Source organism: Sinocyclocheilus anshuiensis, unplaced genomic scaffold (genome assembly GCF_001515605.1).
Source record: "Sinocyclocheilus anshuiensis isolate Anshui unplaced genomic scaffold, SAMN03320099.WGS_v1.1 scaffold412, whole genome shotgun sequence".
Taxonomy (NCBI): Eukaryota; Metazoa; Chordata; class Actinopteri; order Cypriniformes; family Cyprinidae; genus Sinocyclocheilus; species Sinocyclocheilus anshuiensis.
Genome location: NW_015558661.1, coordinates 2,043,657 through 2,070,504, shown reverse-complemented (window position 1 = coordinate 2,070,504; position 26,848 = coordinate 2,043,657). Strand labels below are relative to the sequence as shown.

Sequence of the window (26,848 nt, the reverse complement as noted above, 5' to 3'; positions counted from 1 at the left end):
GAATCACCAAAAGTAAACTCGATACCTCGGATTCTATTTGATCGTGCTATAGTAAATCTTTAATTAAGACGGCAAAACGGTCATTTACACGGGAGACGTTCAGTGAACGAAAAATATGAATCATGGGAGTGATGAGAACGAATCGTTCAGTTAAACGATTCGCTCATAAATATGATTCACTAACACACACACCACTAAAACAAGAACGACATTTGAATATTATCTTTATTAAATATTATATTCAACATAATAAGGATAAAGGCGTGTCAACTGGCAGTTTTTTAAATATGATTTAGATTTTTTTTAAGCTACAAGGATGTGATATTGTATGCAGTCACTGGAGGAACCTCGACTCTGTAGACTTGTTTCCGCGGGACAATTTTGTGTGCAAACACCGCGGGCTCTTTGATTTGGTTGTTTTTTGTTTTGTTTTGATTTCTTAGAATTGCCATTAAATATGAATTTACATTAACACATTTTGTATAGACGACAGGACCAATGAAATATCACTTATTCAAAGACTTTACGACGGTTTTATGTAAATAGCTTTATTCTGAAAATGATAAATGCTAGCTCGACTGGCTGAAATAACGAGAAATGCCAGTCATTTATTTTAATTCATTAATATGAGATTGTTTTGTGGAGCGACGGGAGGTAGCAACACAACAGCTAGCTTAACTAAATATTTGATTTTATTTATATTTTTAATCAACCAAAGCATTGAATGCAAAGACATTGCTATTAGTCGTTTAATTTCTAAATGTGATGACTACTTCAACGACAAGAAAGATTTATTTGGGACAACATCGGATTGTAAAGACAAAGGGGTAAGATTTGTTGGAAATCTGAAACTGTGTTGTGCTTGTATTGATTGTGTACGTTTCCATGGTTTTGTTCACAAACTTGGTTGACATGGAGCTTTTAATGGTTCACTGTTTAATCTTAACGCCTGGAAGAACTTTGTTTAATGTACACAAATAAGTAAGCGAGACTTTAAATGAGTTCCCGCTGAAAACAATAGCGTTAAAATCACAAAGCTTTTTAATGTTGAGGCTATAATTCGTATATTTTCAGGGTGAGCTTGTTTTAACTGCATGTTTTTGCATTTGTTTGTTTTATGTCAGATGGGAAATGTAAATACTGTTGTCACTAACGGGTAGTTTTTTATGTGTGTAGCTTAGTTCTTGAAGATGAGAACCCACATAGACAATCAAGTCGCATGCATCAAGCATGCTCCTCCTCTGCAACAGATATATCTGGGAACAGAAGATGTAATGAGCCAAAAGTATGTTGTTTTTTTTTAAACCTAGTTTATATAATATTATGACACTGATAAGCTTTGTTACACTAAGTGCGAAATTCACTTTTTCTATTTAAAGCAAACCCAGAATAAGCAATGGATGCCAGGAGACTCCACTCTGGCAGTGGATGTGGAAATTTTACAAGCTATTGATGAACTGGGTCCAGAAGTCTTGAAATTCAAAAAAGATGAAAACATTCAACAAACTGAATCAGCATCACTTAAGAAAAACTCTGACTTTCCACAAAATATTTGTGAGCAACAAGTGCAAAATGCAGAAAACATCAGCCCTTCAAGTCCAGGCTCAGCGTGGTCACCATCAGAGCGCAAAAGAACCAGAACACAAGCCAAAAAAGAGAACGACTGGAGGGATTTGGCCCAAAAGCTTTTGTTCAGTGAAACCAAAAAGACTGAAGCAGGAGGAAAGGCCCGTGGCCGTGAGATGAAATGTGACACAGAATATTCTTCACCTCAAAAGATCATCAACTCCATGACAAAAACACCTAAAGTAGCAAACAGCAAGCAAAAGTTAAAGTTCAGAAGAGATACCAGCCCAAATGACTCTCTCAGTACCTCCAAGGACTACATTCTGTTCAGTCCGACACATATGGCTGCTGCTAAAGAGCGATCCATGTTGCAGCAGCAGAAGAGATCAATGAAAAACCTTTCAGTTTCTGTGCTAACCCCTCCTCCCGGACTGGATCTCAGTGTCCTCTGTGATGCTACACTACCAGATGCAGGTATATTTTCCACTGTTGCATTTAAAGAAGTGACTTAAATTTTCAGATTTTCACTAACAGGAAGAATTGTCTAATTTCATCATTCATGTTATATTTATTCAGCTATTACGCCCATCTTTAATGTTGTATGATCTTTCAGAAGTCATTCTAATATGCTGATTTGCTGCTCAAGAAATATTTCTTATTATTTTCAATGATAAAAACAGTTGTGTTGTGTAATAATTTAGTGGAAACTGTGATACTTTTTTCAGGATTCTTTGAGAACAGAAAGTTCAAAAGAACAGCATTTATTAGAACAAATATTTTGTAACACAAAAAATGTCTTTACTGTCAATTTTCATCAATTTAAAACATTTTTAAACAACTTTCTGACTTTTTAACTTTTTAAACTTGTGTGGCATTTTGTTATTGAAAACAACAATAATAAAAAAATGCTGGTATGTGAAATATTAATTCAGTTTTTGCTGTTTATTATACCAAACAGCCCAAAGCATCCATATGGGACGTCCTGCCGATCAGTCAGACAAGCTTTTGCTCTCTAATTGGGGTCTCCCTAAGCCTGCTCTGGAGAAATACCAGAGTCTCGGTGTTCAGAGGATGTTTGAGTGGCAGGCTGAGTGTCTGACCTTGGGCAAAGTGTTGGAGGGCCAGAACCTGGTATATTCTGGTAAATAGCTGTTTTTCTTCTTGTTGACTGCAAATGTTTTGTTTGTATTTAGTCTTGTTTTCCTGAGAAACAGCACCTGATCACATACTAAATATTTAACCTATAAATACTTGTGATTACGTGATACTTTTCTAGAATATATGTAGTTATCTAATTTTTTCCCAGTTTAAAATGTACAGTTTTACATTTTCTTTTTTAAGCTCCAACCAGTGCAGGAAAAACCTTGGTTTCTGAGCTGTTAATCCTGAAGAGAGTTTTGGAAACAAGACAAAAGGCCATGTTCATTCTTCCTTTTGTGTCTGTGGCTCGTGAGAAGATGTTTTATCTACAGGTTGGTTCCCATTTGATGAGTTCATATATAATTCTCAGTCATCTCAGTTGGCCCACTGATCATAGTTTGTGAGTGCATAGTACAGTATCTACATATGTAATTGTTGATTTCTAAATTTAATATGTCTGTCAATATACATTTAAGAATGTTGTTGATGAGATTTTACTTATATTATGCTTGCCATTTTCACCCAGAATGTATTTCAGGAGGCAGGGGTCAGAGTGGAGGGGTATATGGGTAACACTTCAGCAGCTGGTGGGTTTTCAGCTCTGGATGTAGCTGTTTGCACAATAGAGAAAGCTAATGGACTCATCAACAGACTCATTGAAGAAGACAAATTGGATATTCTTGGTAAAATAATGACTTTTTTTTTACTCTTAAAGGTACTCTTGTAAAACTAAATTTTCACCCAATTTGCAGGAATTGTTGTGGTTGATGAGCTGCACATGGTTGGGGACTCTGGTCGTGGATATCTGTTAGAACTTTTGCTGACTAAAATCCAATACATTGCCCAAACAAACACAGCAAGGTATGTGATAATGCAATGTTTAAGCCAATAATCCTCCAGAAATGGTCCTGATAATCAGTTTCTCTGGTGAAGGTTAACATTGTTTCTATTTTAAGGGGTTCTGCTCAAAGTGCCCCTGCTGGTGTGCAGATTATTGGTATGAGTGCCACACTGCCAAACTTGGAACTTCTTGCTCGCTGGTTGAATGCTGAGCTGTATAGTACTAACTATCGTCCTGTGCCACTGATGGAGTGGGTCAAGATAGGCACAAATGTCTATGATGGATCTATGAACCTGGTCAGACAGTTCACCCCAGCTCTTCCCGTAAAGGTCAGAGCTTGACATATTTGTTGGCCTCTGAAAACTGAATCAAATTTTTGCATGACATAGAATGTACCTGCTAATGTTAACTATTACAAGATAGGAAGTTCTTCTGTCTGTAGGGAGATGATGATCACATCGTCAGCCTCTGCTTTGAGACAGTGCAGGATGGGTACTCTGCACTGCTGTTCTGCCCTTCAAAGAACTGGTGTGAGAAACTAGCAGACAGCATTGGAAGAGAGTTTTACAATCTTCATCACAAAGGTATACAGATATATCAAGTTGTATGCTTTTTACTATTCAGGTATGCCTTATGCTTTAACATTGTTTGCTTTTGCAGAAATGCAGTCAGGCTCTGGAGTGCAGAGTATATCTCTGAATCAGGAAGGTCTCCAGGATGTTGTAGCCCAGCTCAAGCGTACTCCTGCAGGCTTGGACCAGGTGCTTCAGCGAACGGTTCCCTGGGGGGTGGCCTTCCACCATGCAGGTACATGTGATTACATGATTGACTTTGGAGTAAATAAAACCTTTTAGTCAGAGCTTTTATTAAGCTTTATGAACACTTTTTCAGTTTTTGTACTATTTAAAAAACGTTTTAAAAAATAAAAAATAAATAATAATAATTAAATAAATGATCCTACTGCTAGACAAGAATGTAATTAAGTAGATAATTTAAATAATATAAAATGTAAAAAAAAATATATATATATATATTTAAACGATAAAAACATCATAAAGTACAATTTTATGTCATTTTAAAAAGATGAGGACATCCCAAATCCATTGTGTTTCCTTGTAATCCTTGTTTTAGGTCTGACATTTGATGAGAGGGATATTCTAGAAGGTGCTTTTCGTCAAGGATACATTAGGGTGCTAGCTGCCACCTCCACCTTGTCGTCTGGTGTAAATCTGCCCGCCCGACGTGTGATTATCAGAACCCCTGTTTTTAATGGTCATTTGTTGGACATTCTAACCTATAAGCAGATGGTGGGACGAGCAGGCCGTAAAGGAGTGGACACCATGGGTGAGTGCTACAGGTTTTCAATCTGTAGATGGTATATTATTATGATGCAGTATATTCTTATGTTATATATTATTGTTATATAATGTATACTTATGTTAAAAAAATCAGGGACACATTAAATTGATCAAAAGTAACAGTTTTTGACATTCCAGACTTCTACATTGTTACAAAAAATATATTTAAAATCATCAAATAATTCAAACAAAAAAAAAGTATTTATTTTTGCGGTTTCCACAACAATATTAAGATCCACAATCTTCCTTCAAAAACTTTAAAAGTATTACAGTTAATAGTGATGTAATGATCTGTGTTGACTCAGGTGAGAGTGTGTTGGTCTGTAAAGAGGCTGAACGTGCGAAAGGCATGAGCCTCATCCAGGGCTCGCTCAAGCCTATCAGCAGCTGCCTGGTGAAGCGGGAGGGTGAGGGCGTCACAACCAGCATGCTCAGGGCCATCCTCGAGGTGGGAATATCTTTCTCCTTATAGTATGTTGTATGATAGTGTATTGGTTGCGTATGTACAGGATTTAATTTAATCATTTTGACTGAAGATCATCGTTGGAGGAGTCGCCAGCTCACCACAGGATGTGAGGATGTATGCCTCTTGCACTCTTCTCACGGCCAGTATTGCAGCCGAACAGCCACGTGAGGAAGAAGCTGAAACAGAAGCTCGAAACAAGGGGGCTATTGAAGCCTGCATAGAGTGGCTGATGGACAATGAGTTTATACATATACAGAAGGAGGGAGATGGTAATTTATAAAAAAAAAAAAACGTTTTTTTTTGTGGTTTACGATAGATGTTGACATTTTGATAATTGTCTGTCTCACAGTGGAGAGGTACTGCCCCACGCATCTGGGTTCTGCGACTCTGTCCTCATCTTTATCACCCCCAGAAGCCCTGGGGATTTTTGCAGATCTCCAGAGAGCAATGAAAGGATTTGTGTTGGAAAATGATCTCCATATCCTCTATCAGGTATACAAAACACGTTTTTAAACAAAACAATATTTTCTAGCACAGATTTGTTCTTTATATTAAAAATATGGGTTATTAACAAAATCGTGTTTTGCATTTTTAAGATAACACCTGTGTATGTGGACTGGACTACAATTGACTGGTACCAGTTCTTCTGTCTGTGGGAGCAACTACCGTCTGCAATGAAACGGGTGGCTGAGATGGTGGGCATCCAAGAAGGTTTCCTGGCCCGCTCCGTTGGTGGCAAATTAATTGCTAAAACAGAAAAGCAACGCAGACAGATGGCCATTCACAAACGGTACTATGTATTTTCTGAATACAGAGTGTTTCAATTGATGTTTACAGTTAAGTAACAGTATGTTGATGTGAATTTTTTTTTTTGTGCAGTTTTTTCACAACGTTAGTTATCCATGAACTGGTAAGCGAAGAACCACTTGGAGCTGTCGCAAAGAAGTATGGCTGTAGCCGAGGACAGCTTCAGTCACTTCAGCAGTCTGCCTCAACATATGCAGGTACATTGACATCTCTCTGAGGATGTAGGCATGGGCTTGCTTACTTGTTAATATGAGATAAACAATGCCATAGTTAAAAATTTGGCAACGATTTTTTTCAGGTATGGTTACAGTCTTCTGTAATCGACTTGGATGGCACAATCTAGAGCTGCTTCTGTCCCAGTTCCAGAGTCGTCTGAGTTTTGGAGTCCAGAGGGAGTTGTGTGATCTGGTTCGTATTTCTTTACTAAACGCTCAGAGAGCACGTACGCTCTACAGCTCCGGGTTTGTCACAGTGGCAGAGGTGGCCAGAGCTGATGTTACTGAGTTGGAGAAGGCCCTCAGGAAAGCAATCCCTTTCAAAAGGTAATGAAACCGGGAGATGATTAGCCTAAAAGGTTATTCTTATGTTTGATAGGCTTTTTATTTACTGCAGAATGTGGTCATTTTAGAGATGTGTATCAGTTATTGGCTGATATTACATAGTTTTAAAATGATTGATTTTGGTTGATTTTTTTTTTTTAAATCACCCTTGCTGTTGTTGAACAGTTACTTTAAGTTAAATACATTACAATGTTGTGATGCATAAATTCACTTGTAGCATTTAAAATGACTGATTTTTAGTGTTTTATTTTTAATTTAGTTGGGCATTAATTTAGTTTGTGGTATGGTTACCATCCATAACGGTTTATTGTAATGGACAGTATTTGAATATTGCTTCATCCATAGATTATTTTAAGTCATACTGTGATCATTTATTTCTCTGCAGCTCCAGGCAGGCGGTGGATGAAAGCAAGGTAGAGGCTCAAGAACGTAAGAGCATGCGCTGCATCTGGGTCAGCGGGAAAAAGGCTTTGACTGAAAGGGAGGCTGCTCAGCAAATTGTGGCTGAGGCCCAGCTGCTCCTCCAGCAGGATTTGGCTTTTCTTGGGGTGGAATGGAACCCAGCATCCCTCGCAACAAAGACCCAGCCAGATTCCCATTCACCCGAGGAATCAGCCTACGAAAAACCTCTACAGTCTACGGGCCCAGAACATGAAGAGGGGCAAAATGTAACCACAGATGTGGACAAACAGAAGTTGTTGGTGGATAAACATTCTGACAGTTGTTCCCATCCTCCTTTGAGGCCATTAGAGGTCACTACTAATTCAGAAAAGCCAATGGATATTGACTCAGGTGTATCATCTGCTGACTGTCAGCCTGCTAAGAAATGTGAACAGCAATCAAGTACATTGCATAAAGTTCTCAAATCAATAAATGCGAAAGACAAGGGCTGTCAAAATAACCAAACAGCTGAGTCCTCGGATTGCTCTTCAAAATCACTTAAAAAAAAATTAGGACACAATACCTGTATAAAAAGTGCCTGCAATTCTAGCAGTGACCATCATTGTGTAAGTCCAGTTTTGAAACGTAGAAGGATGGATGTTGTGGACACTGATGCACTACCCACAGTCAGTGAATCAAAAACACCACCTCTAATCTCAAAAGACCCTAAACTAATATCAAATGTTGAAGAGCTTTGCTTTAATAAACCTGAAACTGACTGTAGAATAGATAAAGATACGATGAATCTCCAGTCATCCATTGCTGGACTGAACCAAGTCATTGAGTCAAAAACTCACTCATATGATCCACAAAAGGGTGCCGAAACCCCAGATGTCACTGCGAAAAAGTGCACATCTAAAAAGAAACATTTAACTCAAAATGAAAAGCGAGAAACTGTTACTCGCAGTTTCGGGAATATCAGCAGCAGAGATGAAACTGTCTTAAAGGTAAACACCAGAGTTAAACGAGATTTAGTATGTTGTTCTGAGAAGCTCAGCTCTCCTGACTTGTACACAATTGGATTGGAAGAGTTTGGTGATAGTTTTCAACTTGATACACAGACTGAGAAAATGCTTCAAGGGGATGATTTTTCACATGGCATTGGTAATTTAAACATTCTCAAAGAAAATAACAATCATGTTGATTCAGAAAGTGAGATAAAAGTTGTCAACCAGTCCTCTTTCCTGGAAAATGAGAATCAAACGTTTAAAGACCAAAACAAAGACCCAGTTGAAGGTTTATCACCTCATAAGAATGGCCTGGGCACTGAATTCAAACCAAAATATAACATCTCGCTTACTGACAGCCAGTTGGAGAATATTTTAAATTACAGTAACCAGGTTACTGAAGAAGAATCAAGTTCCGATAAACCTGCTGAGCAAAGGGAAAATCACGAGTCCTCTGATCATGTTACTGACAACAGCTTCAACCGGAGCAGCAGTTTTCTGTTTGACAGTCTCTATGACAACTCCATCTTGGATGCCATGGAGGAGGCAGCAATGGATCGAGACAACAAAGAAGAACAGGTGGTTGAAGCGCATGCTAATTCAAACGGCTCTTCTCCAGAACTCATTCCGGAGAGAAGAGATGCCGTGTCAACGGAGGATCAGGAAGCAATCCAATGGGGCGAATCATCTTTCAACCTTTCAGAATGGGGAGATTCACTACTTATTGGAGAGCAGTACCTTGATAAAATGAACAACGCTGTCAAGGCTGGTGATGGCCCAAGATTGGGTGTAGAGAAGCCCAGTTATACAGATGACATTGTGTCTGAACTACATGTATCACAAAGCAATGAACCTCATTCATGCGTTTCAACTGAAAGACATCAATTAAACATTTCATCATTTCACATCAGCCCAGGAATGCAGGACATTTTTGATAAATGGTCTGATCAGTTTTCAACCCTATCTGAGGTTCCAGGGCAGTCAAATTCAATTGTGGTGGAACCAAATACTGCTGCTGCTGTTGTTGGCGAAAAAGATGTTTCCCCAATAACAAACCATGGGATTGATCAGGGAGGTCCAAGAAGCTCAAGAACCGAAGATTTCATGGTAGTCGAGGTCAAACCAGTGACTCACAATGACCTTGTTCCTCCCACGCCAGTTTCTGAACCAGTCACACCACGAGTTAAAATGACCACTTCAGCTATACAATCACCTCTTAATGTCACCAAGCACAGGTCTGAACTGGATCCAAATTCTAAATCCAGTTCCCAGAAAGATTATCGGTCTTGTTTGAGGACAAACTCAGCATCAGAGTTAGACATGTCTCTGGCTGATGATGGCTTTACGAGGCTTTCTCAGTGTCAATCATTTCCTGCTTCAAACACCTGCAGTCCAGAAACATTCTCCATAATTGATGTGGCAAGCGATAAAAAACTTTTCCATACATTTATAAAGGAGTGGAAAACAAAGGACAGATTTTATCTTGCTCTTGCCTGTGAGAAGATAGACAACACCTCAGTGCAACCTGAGACAGTTATAGGTGGAAAATTAAAAAAACGTAAGACTTTAGAGAAATTTTGCTAACTATATGTATTAGTATCCTAATATACAGTACATATAAGAAAATGTAATATCCAGATATTATCCAGTCTTTAAACTTGTGTAATCCTGTTTGAAGCTATTACCCCAATGAGAAAAATACATTTTTTATCTCTAAAAAGCATTTTTTTATGTAAACAACTATATGGTAGTCACTTATATTATCCCTTGAAACTGATCATTAAAATTTTAAATTGAAATTTTAACATTTTGTCAATAGATTTATGGAATAATCTATGGCATGGGAGCAAAGTCTCTTGGAGAACAAATGGGCGTTGAGGAGAATGATGCTGCCTGCTACATTGAGACATTTAAATCCAGATACACTGGTAAATTACATTTTACAATTGCTGTCTGGTCCAAAAAAAAAAAAAGTCTGAAATAATAACAGTATCATTTCTTATTTTTCTTTAAGGCATTCAGAACTTTCTGCATGAAACTGTGCAGAAGTGTGGGGAAAATGGTTATGTGCAGACATTACTTGGCAGGAATTTGTTATGTGCAGACATTACTCGGCAGGGAAAAAATGTCGTATTTGCCTGGAATAAAAGACACAAATGTGTACATAAAGTCTCACGTAAGTCTTCATGAGCCCTCCATTAGAATATATCTGGAGTGGAATAAGAGTTTCATTTTGATCCTCATTTTTAGGCAGAGCGACAGGCAGTGAACACAACCATGCAGGGTTCTGCTGCTGACATTGTCAAATTAGCAACCATCAACATCCAGCGTAGATTGGAGGCAGCGTCTCCTGGAGTTCCCACATCACATCAACATCCTCCAATCAGATCGGGTATGACCGACTTCATATTACAGCATTTTCACTTTTAAATGTGAGATGTGAATATATATGTTGAATATAGTGTTTTTGTTCAGGCAGTAGGCACAGAAATCAGTTTAGACCCTCTCGAGGAGGCTTTTTTATACTTCAGCTGCATGATGAACTCATTTATGAGGTTGCAGAGGAAGATGTCATCCAGGTAATTAGAAAGACTAGTCTTTCTAAATATTACATTAACCTTGGACAATGAGAAAAAGTGGTGACAAGTATAATACATTTTTTACAGGTGGCACAGATTGTGAAGCAAATGGAGACAGTTGTGAAATTGTATGTAAAGCTTAGAGTAAAAGTCAAAGTGGGTCCTAGCTGGGGTAACCTTCAAGTGACCTGGACATATAAAACAAACTTTTTCTCTTCTACTGTTTACATGTAAATTACTGAGCGTGATTATGAATTACTTGAACTGTTAAAACACTATATATATATATGCAGTAAATGTTTTTAATCTGAAATAAAATTCAACATATGCTGTTAGTGTTAAGTGTGAAGAAATTGTGTGCAAAACTTGAAATGGAAATATTTCTGTACATTGTATTTAAACATTTTGTAGACAAGATTAAAAAAATTAAAAAGATCAAGAAATCGGACATTTGTTCAGTTTCACGGTTTAATTTAATTCAGAAACACGTTGAATTTTTATTCACATTGTGAATTTTAATTAAAGAATACAATTTGTAAATTAAGTCACTTATTTTGTTACTTATCAATGGATAACTATTAATTTTATGATAGGAAAGTACGGACAGTGCCTTTAACCAATCCTCTACATATGGGGCACTTGCGTAAAGAAGGTGCACACTCTTTGCATACCACTAGGTGACCACAGGGGATGAAGACAATGTTGACCTCCTTGTCCATGCAAACTTTGCATGTGCGCTCCTCTTGAAGTCTTCTCAACTGTTCCTCCATAGGCAAGTCTGTGAACATGATGGACACAGTCAATCACTTTATACAAACTCTTTGTTTCAGAGTGGGATCTAACTGATTCCCTTAGTGTGATGGCTAGAGATAAAAAGGGGCAAAATCAAAAGAAAACCTTTTCTCATGTTTGAATATACCTGAAAGATCTTGACTCGGTGATGCAGCTTCATTTGTCTGGGCTGAAATTGCAGTAAGAACAAAAAATAAAAATTGGTTGTCAATATTATGTAGTGATTATGTTTGTTGTGGATTTGTCCCTGCTCTTCTTAGGATCTTTACAAAAGGCATCACCTGCTGAGCAAAGGGAAAATCACGAGTCCTCTGATCATGTTACTGACAACAGCTTCAACCGGAGCAGCAGTTTTCTGTTTGACAGTCTCTATGACAACTCCATCTTGGATGCCATGGAGGAGGCAGCAATGGATCGAGACAACAAAGAAGAACAGGTGGTTGAAGCGCATGCTAATTCAAACGGCTCTTCTCCAGAACTCATTCCGGAGAGAAGAGATGCCGTGTCAACGGAGGATCAGGAAGCAATCCAATGGGGCGAATCATCTTTCAACCTTTCAGAATGGGGAGATTCACTACTTATTGGAGAGCAGTACCTTGATAAAATGAACAACGCTGTCAAGGCTGGTGATGGCCCAAGATTGGGTGTAGAGAAGCCCAGTTATACAGATGACATTGTGTCTGAACTACATGTATCACAAAGCAATGAGCCTCATTCTAGCGTTTCAGCTGAAAGACGTCAATTAAACAGTTCATCGTTTCACATCAGCCCAGGAATGCAGGACATTTTTGACAAATGGTCTGATCAGTTTTCAACCCTATCTGAGATTCCAGGGCAGTCAAATTCAACAGTGGTGGAACCAAATGCTACTGCTGCTGTTGTCGAAAAAGCTGTATCCCCAGTAACAAACTATGGAATTGATCATGGAGGTCCAAGAAACTCACGAACAGAAGATTTCGTGGTAGTCCAGGCCAAACCAGTGACTCACAATGACCTTGTTCCTCCCACGCCAGTTTCTGAACCAGTCACACCACGAGTTAAAATGACCACTTCAGCTATACAATCACCTCTTAATGTCACCAAGCACAGGTCTGAACTGGATCCAAATTCTAAATCCAGTTCCCAGAAAGATTATCGGTCTTGTTTGAGGACAAACTCAGCATCAGAGTTAAACATGTCTCTGGCTGATGAGGGCTTTATGAGGCTTTCTCAGTGTCAATCACTTCCTGCTTCAAACTCCTGCAGTCCAGAGACATTCTCCATAATCGATGTGGCAAGTGATAAAAGGCTTTTCCATACATTTATAAAGGAGTGGAAAACAAAGGACAGATTTTCTCTTGCTCTTGCCTGTGAGAAGATAGACAACACCTCAGTGAAAGCTGAGACAGTTATAGGTGGAAAATTCAAAAAACGTAAGACTTCAGAATAAATTGGTTTTCTATGTTTTAGTATCCCAATATACTGTACATATAAGAAAATGTAATATCCAGATATTATCCAGTTTATAAACTTGTGTAATCTGTTTGAAGCTACTACCCCAATGAGGAAAAGAAAAGATGGCTTCCTTCTTAAGGGATATGAGGATCTTGTTGTCATTGGCATATCTGTATGCTGGGGAGCAAAAGATGCTTATTTTGTGTCTCTACAACAGGAGCTGTCAGACACGAGTAGGAAACATGTCATTTTGAACTTGTTGACCAACTTTAATGAGCTTGTTCCATTGAATGCCTCTAAACCTACTGCTATTCTTGTCTTTTGACAGATATAAGTGACAGCTTAGCTCCACCACCTCTCGATGAGACTCTTACAGTTGAGGAGCGACTGAAGCAAATTCAATGCTGCTTGGAAAAAGAATCAAGTGTGATGGTCTCTTATGACTTCATTCATGTTTACAAGACACTGTTACTCGCATGCGAGCTTGCTATGCGTGGCACATTTGAAGACCCAAAGGTTGGATAGAATACAGTCAAATTGAAATAAAAAAGATCACCCTTTCTGTTCAGAGTTTGACGGGGACAGGATATCTAACTACATTCAATTCTTTGTCCTTCAATAGATTGCATGCTGGCTTCTGGATTCAAGCTCCAAAGAGCGCACTCTCCACAACATGGTATCCAGCTTTGCCACTGAGGATCTCCTGATGCTGGAAGGAATTAGTCCTGGTCAGGGTGTGCAAAGTTTAGGGATCTATGGAGGTGCCAGTCAATCTGGACGCTACAGATCTGCTGTTGAGTCTGTTCTGGTCTTCAGGGTCATGACGCAACTCAATTGTCTTCTTGAAAAGGATGGTTTCTTGGGTAGAAAAATCATTTGAGCCTCTTGATTTGTCTGTATCAGGGGTGTCCAGTCCTGCTACTGGAGGGCAAGTGTCCTGCAGAGTAGGAGCTCCAACCAGCCCCTACACTTGCGTGGAAGTTTCTAGTAATTCTGAAGATCTTGATTACCTGGTTGAGATGTTTTTAATTAGGATTTGAGATAATCTCTGCAGGATAGTGGCACTACAGGTGCAGGATTGAAAAAACCTGGTCTATATTTAAGTTGGTGATATAGATACTAATTATTTGATGTCTTATTCTTTTCTTTGCTAGACGCATTCAAGAAAGTAGAGATGCCCACCCAGTACTGCCTGGCGTTGTTGGAGCTAAATGGAATTGGGTTTAGTGTTGCCGAATGTGAGGCTCAGAAACATGTGATGCAGGCCAAGCTAAGTGCTCTTGAATCCCAAGCTTATCAGCTAGCAGGACACAGCTTCTCACTGACCAGTCCAGAGGATGTAGCAGAGGTTATCATTATCTCCATTCAAAATAATAATGGCCTTATACATTTACCCACATAGAAATTCATTATCCTGTATGAAAAACTTTATAATCCTCCATCTCAACTTTTACAGGTATTGTTTCTTGAGTTGAAGCTGCCTCCCAATGGAGATTTAAATGCTCCAAAGAATAAGAAGACGCTGGGCTACACTAGGAGAGCAGGAGCCCGTATCAAACTTTCAAAACAGTTCAGTACAACTAAAGTACGTTCCACAGTATCAGCTCTTTTCTTTCATTTAAACTTGTGGTGTGTACTTCCTAAATACACTCTTTTCTGATTTCATCAGGATGTTTTAGAAAAGCTCAAGCCACTGCATCAGTTACCAAGTGTTATTCTTGAGTGGAGAAGGATCACAAATGCTTTAACAAAAGTGGTTTTCCCCTTGCAACGAGAAAAGAAGTGGCACTCACTTCTGAAGATGGACAGAATACATCCAATCTCACAGTCACACACCGCCACAGGTGTGGAGCATGAAGAAATACCCTTTAAACTTTATATATGCATCATCTTGTGACAGAATTTGAATGTTTGAATCTTTCTCTCACATAGGGCGTGTGAGCTTTACTGAACCAAACATTCAAAATGTCCCAAAAGATTTTGAAATTCAGATGCCAACACTTATAGAAGAAAGTCAACCATCACAGAATGGTGCAAGCAAGACGTGGTACAGTCTTATATTGTTGCAGTGTTTTTCCCCTTTTTTATTCTATATAGCAAAATACGTATGTTTAAAATTATGTTTATTTCAGGGGTAAACGATTAAAGATAAACCGGCAGTTGGCACCCCTTTTAAAGGTATCAGACGTATCACCAGAAAAAGGGATGCCATTTTCTGTCAGCATGAGGCATTCTTTTGTTCCTTTTTCAGGTATGAAACTTTATTATTGAGGGCTCTAGGTAAAGAGGGGATAATTTAAAGGGACATCTGTTTGCTTATATAAACACTATTTGTGCCACATTTACATGCTTTGTTTTAATCTTGTACATGTCTTCAGGAGGTCTGATTCTGGCTGCTGACTACTCACAGTTGGAGCTCCGCATTTTAGCTCATCTGTCCCGGGACAGGCGGCTCCTCCATGTGCTCAACAGTGGTGCAGATGTGTTTAAAAGCATAGCAGCAGAGTGGAAAATGGTAGACCCTGCTTCAGTTGATGATAATATGAGGCAACAAGCCAAACAGGTTTGCTACATTAGAATATATTTACATATGTTTTCATGTACAAGCATTCTATAAGAAGCTTTTTTTTATGTAAATGACTATACAGTCGTCATTAGCACATTAATATTATCTCTTGCCACTGATGATTGAAATTGTATTTGTTGTCACTAAAATCTTAACATTTTTGTCAATAGATTTGTTATGGAATAATCTATGGCATGGGAGCAAAGTCTCTTGGAGAACAAATGGGCATTGATGAGAATGATGCTGCTTGTTACATTGAGACATTTAAATCCAGATACACTGGTAAATGACAATTTACAATTGGTGCCTGGTCAAAAAAAAAAGCATGAAATAATGATAACAGTGTCATTTCTTATTTTTCTATAAGGCATACAGAACTTTCTGCGTGAAACTGTTCAGAAATGTGGGAAAAATGGTTATGTGCAGACATTACTCGGCAGGAAGCGTTTTTTGCCTGGAATAAAAGACACAAATTTGTACATAAAGTCTCACGTAAGTCTTCGTGATCCCTCCATTAGAATATACCTGGAGTGGAATAAATGTTTAATTTCTGTCCTCATTTGTTAGGCAGAGCGACAGGCAGTAAACACAACCGTGCAGGGCTCTGCTGCTGACATTGTCAAATTAGCAACCATCAACATCCAGCGTAGATTGGAGGCAGCATTTCCTGGAGTTCCCACATCACATCAACACCCTCCAATCAGATTGAGTATGACCAACTTCATATTACAGCATTTTCACTATTAAATGTGAGATGTGAATTTAATATATAATGTTCTGTTCAGGTGGTAGGCACAGAAATCAGTGTAGACCCTTTCGAGGAGGCTTTTTTATACTTCAGCTGCATGATGAACTCATCTACGAGGTTGCAGAGGAAGATGTCATTCAGGTAATTAGGAAGACTAGTCTTTCTAATCATTACATTTACCTTGGACTATAAGAAAAGTTCAGTGGTGACAAGTCTAATAGTATTGTTTTTACAGGTTGCACAGATTATGAAGCGAGAAATGGAGAGTGTTGTGAAATTGTATGTTAAGCTCAGAGTAAAAGTCAAAGTGGGTCCAAGCTGGGGTAACCTTCAAGACCTGGACATTTAAAACAAATGTGTCCTTTACTCTACTGTTTACATGTAAATTACTGATCGTGATTAAGAATTACTTGAACTGTTAAAACACTAAATGTGCAGATGTATTTTTTTTTATATATATATATATATATATATTAGTAAATGTTTTTAATCTGAAATAAAATTCAACAGATGCTGTTAAGTGTGAAGAAACTTGAAATGGAAATATTTCTGTGCATTGTATTTAAGCATTTGTTGTAGACAAGATATTAATGAATTAAAAAGATCAAGCATCAGACATTTGTTCAGCTTCTTTGTTTTTATTGCAAGTATTTTTTTTTAGCTCAATTTATTGTTGTTTTGTTACTTGTCAAAGGGTTTATTTTATGATAGGAAAGTACGGACTGTGCCTTTGACCAATCCTCTACATATGGGGCACTTGCGTAAAGAAGGCGCACAGTCTTTGCACACCACTAAGTGACCACAGGGGATGAAGACAATGTTGACCTCCTTGTCCATGCAAACTTTGCATGTGCGCTCCTCTTGAAGTCTCCTCAACTGTTCCTCCATAGGCAAATCTGTGAACATGATGGAAAGAGTCAATCACTTTATACAAACTCACACTGTTTCAGAGTGGGATCTAACTGATTTCCTTAGTGTGATGGCTAGAGATCAAAAGGGGCAAAATCAAAAGAAAACCTTTTCTCATGTTTGAATATACCTGAAAGATCTTGACTCGGTGATGCAGCTTCATTTGTCTGGGCTGAAATTGCAGTAAGAACAAAAAAAAATAAAAATTGGTTGTCAATATTATGTAGTGATTCTGTTTGTTGTGGATTTGTCCCTGCTCATTTTAGGATCTTTACAAAAGGCATCACCTTTTTTTTTTTTTTTTAAGTGATTCAAGTGTTCCTATCTACTGGCCGTGCAGTTTCACACTAACACAGACTAACAACATGTAACACTGAAAATTTACACACTATCTCACTATCTGATTCATATATTACATACCCATCAATTCTCTCAGCAGGTACACATCATTCTTCTTGATCCAGTTGCGGAAAACCTCTGCTGCGGCGTTTCCTTTCGACAGGACTAAATCAATGAGCTGCCCTGTCTGCTGCTTGACTGAAGTGCAGTTACGAATAGTGTCATACTCTTTCTGTGAGATGACATTCACCTCCAGAAGATGATCCATTAAGCTCTGGACGCTTTTTAGACGCTGTGTCAAAGCAGCATGATGTTTCTTAAGGAAAGTAAAACCATCTGTGAAGAAACACAATGAGTGTTAGATTCAGTCAAGTCAAACTCTTGAATCATTAGACAGAAAATACATTTTGTAGAAATACCTGAAGCCATCTCCTCAGCAAGAAGCTCTCGCTCCTCCTCTCTCTTCTCATCTTCTGCACTTAGTAAATCAGAAACCAATTCTTGAACGGTTTTGTAATTCTCTCCACTTGTAAGAATTTTGCTCTGGACTGTTTGCTTCACCAGGCAACGTTCGAATCCCATCTCTAACGCGGACTTCACCACGGGATTGTTCATCATCACTGCATCTTCTGAACGGTCTTCCCCAGGACCCAGGTGTACAACTACACAGTTTAAAAAAAAAATCTTATTTAATCTACTTTAGTCAGAGTAAACTTGGCTAAAATTAATGAATACAAAACATGACAAAATACTGACTAAATGTAAAGGAAATTAGCATCACATGAAGGTCAACTCAATAGAAAACTTACCAGGTGGATCAACGAATTCTCTTGAGTTGCTGTCTCCATTTGTCAAAAGCTGTAAAACATGTAAACTAGGTAAGATGTCCATCAGTGTGCATTGTAACGTTTGAATAACAAATGACACCAGTATTTTTAACATACCTGTTCAAATAGTCTTGGAAATCTTGCTTGAATCTGATTAACAAATTCTTGGCCCTTTTCTTGCAACAGGTATTCACATCTAGAAGAACATGCATGCATAATTAATATTCACATAATATCATCATGGGACAGAAAATTATGCCACTTCTTTTTTTTTTTTTTACCTTGGAAACCACTTAGCATGTTCTACCCATGGATCATCACCAGACTCCCAACATCTGAGTCCACCATCACAACAAAAGCACTTGACATCATCGTTACGACCTACCAAAACAAACAGAAAGAAATAATCCTAAGCATGAGGATCTAAGCACAATAGTTAAACCTTGAATGACTTGTAATGTCATCAAGACTCTTACCAACATAGTAAAACCCAGCTTTAGCCAATTGGTCTGGTCGAACAGGTATTCTTGAGGGCCAGTTCACAAACGTGAGCAGCCGTTCTTCACACTGCTGCATTGCTGAGTTGGATACATTTGAAAGGCCGCCACCAGATAACGGTACGTTATCTGCGCGGTCACCTCGAACAAAGCGGCAGTTGGGGTAATGCCTCTGGTGCTCAGATACCGCCTGGTCTCCTGGTTCCCAGTTGCTAAGCTGGCCGCCACAACTGAAGCAAGCCACCCTGTCGCCCTGGCCAAGGTAGTAGAAACCAGCTTTGGCGAGCTCAGCTGGAGTTACTGTAGCAAGAGTCCAATTCTGAAACGTGTCAAGGCGCTCCTGTTCCCGACGCATACTGGGATTGTGACAAGCCGGCGTTCTCTGGTGAGACATATCCTCTACTCCACGGGAGGAAATGGGACTGGAGGGTGGCAGGTTGCTGAATCCCATATTTAGGTAACCCACCTGGTCCTCCGTTTGGCCTGAAGATGATGCCGCAGTGGTCGACGCTCCTGTGGTTGCAGGGGCGGGCAGCTGCAGGATGGCTACGTTGCGAAGTGGGGAAAAGGCTGAGTGGGAGGACGACAGGAGGTTTGCGGTGGCGGGTAAACTCTGAATGAAGCTGCAGTTTGGAGACAGTTGTTTGTGGCGCTCGGCAGGGCAGTCACCAGACTGCCAGTTGTCGGTTGTCACATTGCAGCGGAAACACTGGACACGGTCACCAACTCCGGTGTAATAAAAGCCTGCTCGAGCGAGACTCCTCTCCGTCACTGGCGCAGTGGTGGGGAACTTAGCATATGTGGATATACGAAAGAGTTCTGATGAATTATCATACTGTAAATCTGCAGGTGCGCTATTGCGACACAAACCCCTCAGGAAAGCACTGTTTTGTATAATTTCCATTTCAAAAAAGTTGGGGAAAGGGAAAGGGGTGTCCAGCAGAGAGAAAGCTTGATTACCCTTTGTGCGTCCAGAGGATGAACTGTGTGAACAAGACAAACAAGATTACACAAACATCTAACCCCTTACGAAAAAAAAAAATCCTCCTTATCCATGTCCGTACAACATGACTCGATTACACAACAGAACGGTTTCTTCACAGAACTGGTGACATGTGCCCTGAACTAAAACTGCATTAACATAATGTGATGCATAAAACAAGCCACATCAAACAAACAGCTTGGTTAGATGAACAAGATGTTATGCGATTCCTCCATGGCAGCTCTTGAAGCTCATCCTGGATCACTAAAAAATACACCGCAACTACACTGACCAAAATACATTTTTAAATGACAAATGGTGGTTTCTTTGGACCTTAACATATAGTCAATATGAAATCCAACATAAAAAAACTAAAAAAAAAATGACCACAGGGTGTGCCCATTCAAGCCTTTCTCTCTGCTGGATACCCCATGACGGGTGTCTAGTCATCCATGACAGAACACATAATCTTATTGAAAAAATTAAATGAACTCTTGAACAGATAAAAGGTCGATGTAGGAGGTATGTGCTTCCTTCCCCTTTAATGAAGGAACCTGAAAACAACACATAGAACCACATGATTAATTTACAGGTCTAAATGAATGTCTTCCTTTTCCCAGCATAAAATACATGAAGTGTACAGTTAACTTTCAACAGTTCTGCAAATCATAAACGAAAATGTATAATACGTTAAAGCATGAAACAGAAGCTGTGATCATCTTTTCTTTCCTTATTGTGAAATGGTGTGTTCAACTTCGGACCCGTCCCAAATGGCACCATTCATGTGCATTTGTGGATCACAGAGTGTCCCATTTGTCATTTCAGGTTACAGAAAAACCATTTGTGCCCTCGATGTGCACTTCTGCCAAGCACACACTGAAGCCCTGTCTCAAATGAGCCTTTACTCAGTTTACTGTCTTCCTCAGCCCACACTTTTGAGACATAATTTGACTGTCTGCTTCTACCAGACAGTCAAAGCAACATTACTACTGCGGAGCTCGCCTCAGTGTGGGCTCAGACAGAGATGCGTAAAAGGGGTAAGCCCCACAGCACACTTCTTGCCAATAGTCAAAGCAGCATTTGACATTCAGCATCTCTCTTTTTTTTTTTATTGCAGATGAAGCAGAATAAATGTCATATTTCTCCGATAACCAGACATCTGAATTTTACAAGTAGTAACCAGAATTGGTTTTTAATACAAAAACAAAGTTCAAGACAAGACTGTATTAAATACCAATAAAGTAGCACTTATATTTTTAGCAGTTTAATTTTGATTAACATGACACAATATAACACTAGATTACAAGAAAATACGTTTTTATTGTTATAAAAACATATATTTGTGATAATTAGTAGGACTAAAGGTGCTATATAATAAACATGAACACACCATAATTAATATGGATGAGTCTGACCAATCATGAAACAGCTGAGTTGTCATAAGAGCTTTTCCTTGTTCCTCCAACCAATCAAGTGGTGCTCACTGCAAAGCCAAATGACATCCAGCTTGCACTCTCTTATGTAATAGGTGGACCTTGACCTAGTCAAGCTCCACCTCTGTGGACTTGATGGGTAGAGTAGAGGAAACTGGACATCAAGCTCCAGCCATTGACTCCAGTAGCCCCTCACTGCAGAACAAAGATACAGGGGGCGGGGTTGGATCCACATCTAGGGGTTGGAGATGGTAGGTTTAGGGGTGGAGATGAGTGGGTTTAGGGATCAGGGGGTGGAGACGGGTAGGTTTAGGTTAGGGGTGCCCAAACTCGGTCCTGGAGGGCCAGTGTCCTGCAGAGTTTAGCTCCAGGTTGCCTCAACCCACCTGCCTGGAAGTTTCTAGTATGCCTAGTAAGACCTTGATTAGCTGCTTCAGGTGTGATTAGGGTTGGAGCTAAACTCTGCAGGACACCGGCCCTCCAGGACCGAGTTTGGGCACCCCTGGTTTAGGTATATGTAAGGTGGGAGGAGCTGGATCTGGATCCAACCTGGCCCCCTGGATCTTGTGTTCTGCAGACTCTGCAGTGAGCAGCCTCTCCAACCAATTGAAATATTACAACTAATAATAGGAGGTCCCTCTAGTTTCATTTTCTTAACTGAAATAACTTAAAACACTGAGCTTTTATCAGAACTTATGGTTTTATGTTAAAACAAAACAGCCTTGTAAGTCGTATTTGTTGGATGACGATGACTGTTCGGACAATTCTTGAGTTTCTAACGTTACCACTGATCTATATAATGTTCTCGATAATAGATCAGTGGTTTCTACCCTTGCCACTCCTTCTTCTGGTATTTGTGATCTTTGAAGTATTCCATTTGAAACACAAAAAAAATGTATATGAGAAATTTCTACCTACAAACAGACCGCATGTTTACGACCCATAAGTGGGTAACCGCAGGGACATCACGGCAGCAGCAGACAGATCGTCTCTTTACGTGAAGCTGCCATTTCATCGAAGACTATGGTATAATACCAGACAACCAGTAATTCTGTTTAAAGGCCAAAAACAATCCATACAACACTACAAAGGTAATCAACTCTTGATTTTGACCAACGGAGAGTTAAAAAAAAAAACAGACCGACTCACCAATACTAAGAACAAACGTGGATTTTGCTCAGCACAAAATGTCCTTTCTTCTGAGGCTGAGAGCGAGAAGCGGAAATGACATCACACAGTAACTGTCACGAATTTAAAGTGCAACAAATGTCATGGTTAGATATTTATAATTTTCTTCTTAGATGGTCTGTCAGGCAGTAGTCATATTTTTATTTTTATATATTTTGTGTGTGTGTGTGTGTGTGTGAGTGAGAGAGAGAGAGAGAGAGAGAGAGAGAGAGGTGCTCTAATTACGAATGCTCCGGAAGTCGCATTTTGTCGACCGCAGAACTCGGTGTCAATCCCACGTCACCGCGTAACTCAACCAGTAATGTCATTATTCAATAAAACATTAGGCTTGTTTGTTTGAGATGCGCCTCGCCTCGCCTGAAATGTAGGCGGCTGCAGTGAAGGGAGGAGTGAAATAAGCGCAGTCAAGACGGACCTCTATCGCAAGCCATTTTAGCATTTAAACGTTTGTTTTGACTATCCTATGGCAAGCCGTTTTAGCATTTAAAACTTTGGTTTGACTATCCATAAAATATATTTCAGACAGTTACAATTGTAATTCGGCTAGTCATAATTATAATTGGACTAGTCAGAATGATAACTAGAGATATCTGCAATTATAACTGCACTAGAAAGAAATCTGATTAGAGATATATATGGCAAGCCGTTTTAGCATTAAATACCCCTTGCTGTACTAGTCATAATTTAGTTTTGACTAGTCAAAATTCCAATTCCAGATATCTATTCTGCAATTTTGACTAGTCATAATATACATTCGAGATATCTACAGTGCTATTAAGACTAATCATATTGTTCCATTGGCTTCCATTGGAAAATATTTTCGGATATCTACAAATGAGTTTTGACTAGTAGAAATTGTGATTAAAGATATCTATAATTGATTTTGTACTATGTGTAATTCTAATTATAGATATCTCAAATTACAATTTAACTAGTGATAATTAAATTGAATTGGAATTCTTCCTAGTCAAAACTCATTTAAAGATATCTGCAATTTAATTATGGATATCTCAATCAGATTTTTGACTAGGAAGATCTTTCTTTGGAGATATCTGCATTTAGCTTTGTGACTAGGAAGAATTTCAATGTAGATATCTGGAATTAACAATGTGACTAGTCAAAATTCCTTTATAGATATCTAAAATGTGCATGCAAATGCACCTTTGCTTAGCCCCACCTTAAACATTTTATTAACCAATCCTAGCTTGGAAACTGTTGTCATCCGCCATTTTGTCTAAGAGTTGTATAATAAAGGTCCTGCGTCTTTGGGTCATTTTAAACTGTTTTATACATTAGTAATTCAAAAGTATGGAAATAAAAATTTAGCTGGAGCATGTGTAAAAGTGGTAGGCTATACAGAGAGGACTCAGATAGGCTTTTGTCCTATTCTATATCGTAATGTTGAGACGTGTGTGCTGTGGATTAAATTGTGTTAGCCTTTATTTACAAACGAACACATGTAAAATCAGTAGCTAAGGATTTGTATAGGCCTCATGTCAGCTGTTGCAACATTTGATATAATGTTAAAAGAATACATTGGCGCTCATCATTGAACACAGCAGAATATCATCATCATGGATCTCTTGCTATAATACAATACAATACTCCCACCTTGTGGGCTATTTCCTATGGAAGCTCGTTTCCTCCACTAAATAAAGAAATTATGAAGTGAGTTATAAAGTTTATAACTCGCATTGTTTATATCTCGCAATTCTGAGAAAAAAAGTCAGAAGTGTAAGATAAACGGCTGCAAATTACCTTTATTTTTTATTCCATGGCGGAAACAATGCCATAACGACACAAGCAAACCTGAATCCATACACAACGTAATGTAACCTACTAATAAATGTCATCAATGCCAGTTCAGCTTTTATTAAATTGTAATCTTTTTTAAATCGGCCTTCACCTTTTTTGACTGCATCTGATTCTGAAGCATCGTTCTTGTCCGTCATGCATTTGTATTATTTTTTATGTTTTTGTTGTATAATTCCATTGTTCTTCATTATGTCTAAATATATAATAAATAAATTCAGACGAGCAGTTTGTGGTTTTCTGCCTTTATTGAACATTACACTGCATTTGGTCCGTTTTGCAACATGATTCAATTAAAATCACAGCATACATACATGCACACTGGAGACCTTTTACCACATATGGCTGCATCCAGATATTATTTAATAACGCCTGAAGTAATTCATCCAGTAGCTTTTCATCTACGTGACAAGAAAAGCAGACCACTGTTGTTAGCAGTTAGCACTAAACATTAGTCGGGGAGGGGCTCTGGGAGGAGCTGAGTAAATTTAGTCTCACGTCACACAACAGCAGATTTGACTAGGCGCAGGTACAATTCAGATATCTTGAAATATAATGGTGACTAGTTGAAACTGAATTAGAGATATCTCAAATTACCTTTGCGTATGTGTGATGCCCTATTGAAGATATCCATGACGTCATTACAGATATCTTAAATGGAGTTTTGACTGGTCATAAAGTATTTAGAGATATCTCTAATCCGATTTCTTACTAGTGCAATTATAATTGCAGATATCTCTAACTGTCATTGTGACTAGTCGAATTATAATTATGACTCGTCAAAATACAATTGTTCCTATCTTAAATTATATTTATAGTCAAAAACTTTAAAATGCTAAAACGGCTTGCGATAGATAGTATCTCTAGTTTAATTATCACTAGTAAAATTGTAATTTGAGATATCTCTAATTAGAATTATGCCTAGTACAAAATCAATTATAGATATCTTTAATTACAATTTCTACCAGTCAGAACTTAGTTGTAGATATCAGAAAATATTTTCCAATGGAAGTCAATGAAAGAATGCAACTAGTCATAATAGCATTGTATTGTAGATATCTCGAATGTATATTATGACTAGTCAAAATAACATTGCAGATATCTTCAGTGCATATAATGACTAGTCATAGTCACATTCGGGATATCTTAATTCCAATTACGACGAGTCAAAATTGCAGAATAGATAGATATCTGCCTTTGATCTCGTTGGTATCTGTTCCACTTTGAGAGGGCAGAACTGTCCGTCTTGACTGCGCTTATTTCACTCCTCCCCTCACTGCAGCCGCCTACTCTCACCAACACTTCAGGCAAGGCGAGGCGCATCTCAAACAAGCCTTCGGACACTTTTCTAACCGGCATGCATCTTGCGGTGATCACCGGTGATCGGTTCTGCGCAGATTTTGCTCATCTCAAACAAGCCTATTTTAATCTCTGGTTAAACAACTCCCATAGGAATGAACTGAAGGCGCCCGTTCTGCTCCATTGGCTCTGTGCCAGAGGACAAGCACCGTGAATCATCAAAAGGAGGACAACCACTGCATTCCAAAGAAAGAACGAAATTGCAGTAATAACTTTGCAATGCTTCTGGTGACGTGTGAAATTCAGATGGAGGTAGTGATGGACACAGGGGCGCCGCTAGCAATTTTGGGCCCTATGAAAAAATATGAGGTTGGGCCCCCTACCACACCAAACATACACTATATTGCCCAAAGTATTGGGACACCCCCTTCTAATGAACAGGTTTGACTACTTTAGTAATTTCCACGAGTACAAATCTTAATATTTAAGTATATAATGATATTCTAGGGAATTGTGTGCTTCTAATTTTATACCAATAGTTTGAACAGGACCCTTTTCTATTCTAAAGCCCCGTTCACACCAAGAACGATAACTATAAAGATAACTATAAAGATAACGATATTAGCGTCCACACCAGCGAACGATATCGTCTGTTTATTCTAAGCGCACGCTCGTCTGCCGCTTTAAATTCTCGAGCTCGTTACAGCAGGATGGATTCTGATTGGCTGTCAATTTTTTATCTTTCATCAGCTGGAGAAAAATCGTTTTGAAAGTGATTCCAACGATATCGTTTCTCTTTGTCTTTATCGTTATAGTTATGGTGTGGACTCTGCTATTCTTTAATATTGAGAACGATTTTTAGAACTATATCTTTATCGTTATCTTTATAGTTATCGTCCTTGGTGTGAACGGGCCTTAACACAACAATGCCTCTGTGTATAAGGCAAGGTTAAAAAAAAAAAAGAAAAAAAAAGATTGATTCAGTCAGTGTGGAAGAACTTGACTGGTCTACATAAAGCCAAGTCCTAATCCCAGCTGAACATCTCTGGTGTGACTTTAAATACAGACCTTGAGCCAAAAACTCATCACCAAACACCAATGACTTGTACATACATATGGACAAATGTATTGGGACACCCCCTTCTTTAGAACAGAAAAAGGCACTTCCAAAACTGTGGCATCAAAGATGGAAACATAATTAATGTATTTAAAAATTGTATTTCCATCTTTGTTGCCACAGTTTTGGAAGTGTCTAAAATGATTGTACGCATATATACAAGTCATTGGTGTTTGGTGATGAGTTTTAAATACACAAAT

The 26,848-nt window shown here is 38.7% G+C and overlaps 2 protein-coding genes across 6 annotated transcripts in view; one reads left to right on the top strand and one right to left on the bottom strand.

Moving 5' to 3' along the window:
• The first annotated feature begins 717 nt into the window (after nucleotides 1–717).
• On the top strand, nucleotides 718–16,763 carry LOC107681146 (DNA polymerase theta-like). The gene is made up of 33 exons (XM_016477328.1): nucleotides 718–827; nucleotides 1,177–1,285; nucleotides 1,380–2,040; nucleotides 2,525–2,707; nucleotides 2,908–3,038; nucleotides 3,233–3,389; nucleotides 3,459–3,567; nucleotides 3,663–3,876; nucleotides 3,990–4,131; nucleotides 4,208–4,354; nucleotides 4,679–4,891; nucleotides 5,211–5,353; nucleotides 5,442–5,640; nucleotides 5,721–5,863; nucleotides 5,968–6,161; nucleotides 6,251–6,375; nucleotides 6,477–6,720; nucleotides 7,124–8,882; nucleotides 12,120–12,909; nucleotides 13,027–13,164; nucleotides 13,260–13,447; nucleotides 13,554–13,794; nucleotides 14,086–14,279; nucleotides 14,388–14,516; nucleotides 14,601–14,775; nucleotides 14,864–14,978; nucleotides 15,064–15,182; nucleotides 15,310–15,494; nucleotides 15,668–15,779; nucleotides 15,865–15,989; nucleotides 16,065–16,206; nucleotides 16,283–16,386; nucleotides 16,481–16,763. Exons 1-33 carry the CDS (start codon nucleotides 766–768, stop codon nucleotides 16,592–16,594), a joined length of 7,806 nt encoding a protein of 2,601 aa, XP_016332814.1. The 5' UTR covers nucleotides 718–765; the 3' UTR covers nucleotides 16,595–16,763.
• The window catches only part of LOC107681145 (baculoviral IAP repeat-containing protein 2-like), a 19,114-nt gene continuing 3,425 nt past the window's right edge, over nucleotides 11,160–26,848 (bottom strand). Inside the window, exons 1-9 of one of the 5 annotated variants that reach the window (XM_016477323.1) lie at nucleotides 22,382–22,511; nucleotides 18,797–20,353; nucleotides 18,602–18,701; nucleotides 18,438–18,516; nucleotides 18,303–18,351; nucleotides 17,913–18,155; nucleotides 17,575–17,829; nucleotides 17,285–17,326; nucleotides 16,859–17,141 (exon numbers count right to left, since the gene is read on the bottom strand). In XM_016477323.1, coding sequence (XP_016332809.1) covers nucleotides 16,948–17,141; nucleotides 17,285–17,326; nucleotides 17,575–17,829; nucleotides 17,913–18,155; nucleotides 18,303–18,351; nucleotides 18,438–18,516; nucleotides 18,602–18,701; nucleotides 18,797–19,721 — 1,887 coding nt within the window. In that variant the 5' untranslated portion in view covers nucleotides 19,722–20,353; nucleotides 22,382–22,511 and the 3' untranslated portion in view covers nucleotides 16,859–16,947. Of the gene's footprint in view, nucleotides 11,484–16,857; nucleotides 17,142–17,284; nucleotides 17,327–17,574; nucleotides 17,830–17,912; nucleotides 18,156–18,302; nucleotides 18,352–18,437; nucleotides 18,517–18,601; nucleotides 18,702–18,796; nucleotides 20,354–22,381; nucleotides 22,515–26,848 lie in introns of those variants that run through there. The other 4 variants (XM_016477325.1, XM_016477327.1, XM_016477326.1 and 1 more) reach the window with 4 other exon arrangements.

Coding starts and splice junctions, on each gene's coding strand:
- LOC107681146 (XM_016477328.1), top strand. CDS start 766: ATGACTACTTCAACGACAAGAAAGATTTATTTGGGACAACATCGGATT. Junction 5,354..5,441: donor TGCTCAGGGCCATCCTCGAG/GTGGGAATATCT, acceptor TTTTGACTGAAG/ATCATCGTTGGAGGAGTCGC. Junction 13,448..13,553: donor GCACATTTGAAGACCCAAAG/GTTGGATAGAAT, acceptor GTCCTTCAATAG/ATTGCATGCTGGCTTCTGGA.